The 6,119-nt window shown below is 42.4% G+C and overlaps 1 protein-coding gene across 1 annotated transcript; it reads right to left on the reverse strand.

Moving 5' to 3' along the window:
* Positions 1 to 1,470: 1,470 nt before the first annotated feature.
* Positions 1,471 to 5,796, reverse strand: LOC138145608 (class I histocompatibility antigen, F10 alpha chain-like). The gene is made up of 4 exons (XM_069067315.1): positions 5,766 to 5,796; positions 4,257 to 4,523; positions 2,025 to 2,303; positions 1,471 to 1,854 (listed from the first exon to the last, which is right to left on the reverse strand). The coding sequence occupies exons 1-4, from the start codon at positions 5,794 to 5,796 to the stop codon at positions 1,667 to 1,669; spliced, it is 765 nt and encodes a 254-aa protein (XP_068923416.1). The 3' UTR covers positions 1,471 to 1,666.
* Positions 5,797 to 6,119: the final 323 nt, after the last annotated feature.

Raw genomic sequence — 6,119 nt, forward strand, 5'->3', positions numbered from 1 at the left:
TTTGAGAAATGAGTCCTTTACCAGAGAAACTTGCTATAAAAATTTTCACAGTTATGATTACTAGCTGTGTGATCCCCTCCATTCTATTTTACCCCTCTTTATACTACTCTCTCCTATCACCCTAAAGGTGCTTAAATTCTAATGGGGAAAGCAACATATAGGGGCAGTGATGGACAAGAAAGGCTATTTTGGACCGGGAAGTCATAGGGAAGCCACAGAGTTGGACCATGGGGCAATTTATTGACATATGTCCTTTCTGGAAATTGTAGTATTGGTTTAATTACCATTCCCAGAGACAGAGGTAAAAAAGAGGGGTGGGGATAGGGAAAGCAGGTGCAGAGGTTTGATGTGAAGATGACTGAAGTGTAGCAGCATGGTGGGTCTGAGCCTGGTTAGCCATGGAGAATTCTCACCAGTCTAGATTAAGCAGGTCCATGGGCAAGAGCTGGAGAGATAGCAAAAGTACAACAGTTATCACTGAGATGATGGGATGAGACCCATGACTGGGAATACACTATAAAAGGGAATAGGAGTTAGGTTGGCATAGGGACCAGCCCTGTGACTTCATTGGCATAGGGATCTTTCAGTAGAGGAACTCTCTCTATCCATGCAGGTAGGCACCTTGTCAGCAACAGAGTCCTAGAGGTACCCAGAACCCTGATAGGTGAGTTACCTTGCCCAGAGTCACACAACCAAGATGTGTCAGAGGCAACACCTGACCCATTATCTTCCTGACTCTGAAGCTAATTTTTTCTAGGTCACATTGTGTCATAGCGGAAGGGTGAAGTCTTTAAAAAATGATCAGAAGGGTGACTGGGCAGGGAAACACTATATTAAGAAGATATACTTAGATGAGGAAAACTAGAAAACAGAACAGTGAAGTATGAAGGACAGGATCTGGGTAAAGATAAATGAAGGCAGGAACATCAGCAATATTTTTAGCTGCATATGCTACAGACCACCTGAACAGAAAAGGGTAACAGATAAGGAGTCTGGGAAAGACATTACTAGCCTAACAAAGAGGCATGATATAACAGTGTTAGGGGACTTTAATTATCTAGACATCCACTGGGGCACACTTTTAAAAAAGAATAGCAATTAATGTTTTCTTGACTTGCTCAAATGATAATTTCCTCCTTCAAAAGATGGAGGAAACAACGTGTAGAAATTCTGTTTCAGATCTGCTTCTCACCAATACATTTTTTTGGGGAGAATAATGCCAAGCTGGAGCTTCTCCAGTGAGTTCCCAGGATGAGAAGAGGATTACAAATGATGCCATATGAGCAAAGGTTGAAGCAATGGGGAACATGCTCATTTGTCTCCACTGTTTACATGGCTGTTCCCCAAAAGAGCTATTCAAGGTGTTTTGCCTAAACATAGAGGGCAGCACTAGGAACATCAGGGAAGGTTTGCAAAAAAGGCAAATGTGGCATCAATCAATGGAGCAGGGATGGCTGCCCCAAAGTTGAATAGAGTGCTTTAGGACATTGTGAATTCCCCATCAATGGAAGTTTTCAAGCAGAGGATGGCTGACTACTCACCAGGGATGTCGCAGAGAGGAATTCTGTTCTTAAATGGTTTAGACTAGAAGGATGCCAAGGTCCTTTCCAACTCTGAGTTTCTGGTACATTGTAATTCTCTTTTGCAAAGTCCACAATTATGAACATCAACCCTGGAAGACTAACCACCTGTCCCTCTGTGATTTCCTCTTTCCACTTTCTCTCCTCATATACATACCAGTCTTCTTTTCCTTCCTTGTGATGAAAACTAAAGCACAGCTCACCCCCAGGATGACAACTGTCATGATGGCCAATGCCATGGCCCAAGATTTCTCCTTAGTGGGTTTCCCAGGGACTGTAGGGGTGAAAGGTCACCAAGTTAATGGGGATGGACAGAAGTTGATATCTCCAGGAAGCAACAGAACCATTCCCTTGGGCTATTTATGAATTAGGGGAAGATGTGGGAATTGGGCATTGGCTTGGTCTTCTAGCATTAGGTCCACCCACCTTGGGTAAATTACTCACCAGGGTACATGGCTGGGGTTTTTAGCTCTCTGTGTTCTACCACACAAGTGTACCCAATTCCTGGGTTCCCTGGCATGAGCTCTAGGGTTACTTTGAGGTAGAAGGTGCCATCAGCATTGGGCAGGGTGCCACTGGAGCTCTCTTTCCCCCATATAGCATGCTCATAACCCTTCTCCCAGTTCAGCAGAATGAAGTGGGGGTAGAAGCCTGTGGCTGTACAGGAGAGGGTAACAGTGCCATCCAGAGCATCATGACGAGACACAGTCACTTCAGGAGGCACTGAGAGAAGGCGAAAGAGAAGGCATTATGTCCAAAGTTCTTTAGTATCACTATTTCCCTTTGTCCTCACGCTCCCTTATTTTCCTGCTTCCTTATTGCTCTGCTCTCTACTCTCACCCCTTCCTTGTGTCTAGTCATCATAAGTACCCTGAGGACAAGGGCCATATAATATGCCTCCCCCTCGGTACCTAAAATAGTCCACTCAGGAGAAACACAAGTAATATTCATTCATGATGATACACTACGGACAAATGGAGTGGTCTGCCTGTGGAGGGAAGACACATCCCTTCAATGTGAGTCCTAAGGCAAAAACTTATCCACTTGTTGGGTATATTTTAGAACATCAGTTCTTAACCTGGGTCCATAGGCCCTCAGGGAGAGAATGGACAGGTTTTAGGGAGTCTATGAACTTAGATGAGAAAAAAAAAATCTATTTTTCATTAAGCCGTAATAGAAATATAGCATTTTCCTTCCATTTTTTTTTAATTCTGTGAAGGGATTCATAGGCTTCACCAGGTGCCAAAGGGATCCATAACACAAGAACTATTCGAGAAAGAGATTGTATGTTTTCAGGCATGAGGTGGCTATTGAGATTCCTGTCAACTCGGAAATTCTGTCTTTCTGTAAGACCAGGAGGTGTATATATCAACAAGTAGTGAAAAGCATTTGACATGATAATTAGTTCTTCTTTAATGTTTCAATCCTTCCACAGACGTGTGATTCTATCGGTGTGGGCATTCACTTGATGAGTGAAAACTTAATCTGCCCCATAATGATTTAGACTTGTATTCATGATTTTCTATGACCCGATGAATTCATCACTAGGGGTCTAAAGAACAGCCTTTATGAACTAAGTTTGAAGGTTCTCACACAACAGATTCACCAGCATAGACCATGGCCTTCATTTAAAACTTCTGCATGGTAGGACTAGCTGAACTATATGATCAATGGTTTTCTCTCTTTTTTTTTTCTTTTAAAGCAATTGGGCTTACGTAACTTGCCCAAGGTTACACGGACAGTTTTGTGTGTGTGTGTGTGTGTGTGTGTGTGTGTGTGTGTGTTAATTATCTGAAACCGGAACCAATCCTGGGTCCTCCAGACTCCAGGGCCGGCACTCTTACTCACTTTTTTGAGGATTTGAATATTGAAAAAAAATTACGGTCTTGTAATATGGGAGAGAGGGGAAGGCAGCTATATATGAAATTAATGTAACAATGGAGGGGCATCTGTGAAATTAATATAAAAACTGGTCATACTAGATAAATTTGAGGACCTCTGCCTTGAAGAACTCATGCCTACATACCATGATGAGGTATCAGACTATGACATATCACTTCAATAAGGTAATAAAAACAATTAATTACACCATCAGATGTCATTGCCCTGGGATTCAGCTGTCTTTATTAGTAAACAGCCTTTCCTGGCCCATGACTCCAAGCTCGCCCCAGCCATGGTTCATTTCACCCCATGCTCCTGGGTCATCTTCTCATCAGATTCACCAAGCACTTCCTCATTCTTCAGTTTTTGAACCACGATGGAATAAATTCTGTCATCACTCCTGGAAGGAGTGTGTCAATCTACTCCCCCGTGGTCTCACTAGCTATTTTTGTCCTTTTTTTTTTCAAAATCCCCTCTACAGCCACCCATTTTCTTATGCTTAGTCTCCCCCTTTTAGATGTCTCTGAGAGGAGAAACTGACTTTGCTGACTTTGTATTGGAATCACTACTTCTTAGCATGAGGACCGTCAGCTAATAAGTGCTTAATAAATGTTTTTTTCCTTATTCATTTACTCATTCACCATTCTGTGGGGTGGATTTTTGCACGGTTAATGGGAACCAGTGTTTGGTCTACACCCTACGTCTTCTACCTCCTGATGGCAGGAGGCAGACACAGCAGGAAGGTAGACATGGTCTGCTCTTTCTGGGGGAAGATAGGGAATCGATAAGACTCACCGTTCTCCTTGATCCTTGAATGCCTAAGAATTTTCCTCATTATGTCAAGACAATATTCCTGCATGTAGTGTTTTCTCATGCTGTCCAAGAAGGCACTTTCCACAGCAGGTTTTAACATGTAGCCCAATGGTTTCAGGAAGATCCAGTATCCCTGCTGCTCATCTCTCCGAAACAAATCCTCACCATCCCAAGCTAGATGCACATGGTGATCCACCTGGATGTCGTCTTCCAGTTCACAGTCTGCAAAGAGTTGCAAAGTGTGGCTTTCTGTGGGGAGAGGGAGAAACACAGGTGTCGCTGGGATTTCCAAGTGTGGGGAAGGTTTGGGAGAGAAGATGGGGAAAGTGAGAGAGGCACCCTCTATGGTCGATCCTTTAAAGTCATGAGATTCCTTTGTGGACTTTGGAGTTGATCCATGTGTCATGTGGAATTGTTTTGGGGTCGAGGAAAGAGCTTGTTCCTCTCACCCTAAAACCGTGGCCAAGTAAGAATGGAGAGTGTTAAAATATAGTGAACAGTAGAATATGGATACAATTCAGCTTTTCATATGCATTTCATTTGCCTTTTCCTGCTGTATTATTTTTGAATTCACATATATTTAAAGGACAGTGGTAGTGAATTTAATTCGGCTCTCCCTTCCTCAGTTGGTGCAATTACAAAATGTAACCACAGATGATGTGGTATTAGGGTTAATGAGATGTTAGTTCCATTGATCTCTTTATGAATTTTGAACATCTTTCTCTAGTTGAATCAGAAGTGGAAAAGCTGTTCATTGACTAGGCTCAAAATTAGTCATGCCTTTGAGTCTTTAAATAGTTAGCTATTTACAGCTCTTTTTGTGGCAGCAAAGAACTGGAAACCAAGGGGACACATCAATTGGGAATGACTGAACAAGCTATCACATATGATTGTGTTGGAATACTATTGTGGTATAAGAAATGACAAGTGGATGGTTTCAGAAAAACCTGGGAAGAAAGAACCGATGTAAAGTGAAGTGAGCAGAATGGGGAGAACACTGTACATAATAAGGGCAATATTGTATGATGATCAACTGGGAAAGGCTTAGCAACTCTGATTGAGATAATGATCAAAGACAGTTCTAAAGGACCCATGATGAAAAATGCTATCTAACTCCAGAGAGAGAATTGATGAAATATGTATACAGACGACTAAAGCATACTTTTCTAACTTTATTTTTCTTATTTTTTTAATCTTCCCCCTGCAACATGGCCAATCTAGACATATGTTTTGCATGACTTCACATGTATAATCCGTGTCAAATTGTTTGCCTCCTGAAGGGGAGGAGTGGGAGGGAGGAAATATTCAATGGAAATAAAAATATAAAATAGCTATCAAAATTATATTTTTTATTTATTCATTTTATTTCTGACTCCTAGAGGTGGTTAGGAGTTAGGCAGCTCCAGTGAATCAATGAAGGAGCCAGATGTCAAGGAATTACCCAGATCTTCACTTTTTGAGAGGGAAGAGGAAATTGCCCCCTTCCCTGACCCCCATTGAATGTGGCTTCTAGCAGCAGCATTCCTCACTCAGGGGTAGTATGGAAGTGTGGAATCCAGAAGCATGGAATGCCAATTTGAGAGAGCTTGAGGTATAGCTGAGAGGGACCCACGCTTTAGATAGACATAGCTACAGAGAGTCAGACAGTCCCCAGAGCCTCAAAACTGCTTCAGTGAGTTATGTCCTCTGGCAGCAGAGAAGAGAGCAGCCAGAGATTCAGGAGGGCACTAGTCTGGGCACACAGAAAATTGGTCTGAAGAGAGAACTGCATGAAGAAAGAAAGCATTTGGAGGGCTAGCAGTAGTGAAGCAGCTAGTAAGATTCCCCACCACCAGTTTACCTCAC

This window comes from Petaurus breviceps, unplaced genomic scaffold (genome assembly GCF_028583685.1).
Source record: "Petaurus breviceps papuanus isolate PSGF00001 unplaced genomic scaffold, PetGlider_PUasm1.0 139, whole genome shotgun sequence".
Classification (NCBI taxonomy): domain Eukaryota; kingdom Metazoa; phylum Chordata; class Mammalia; order Diprotodontia; family Petauridae; genus Petaurus; species Petaurus breviceps.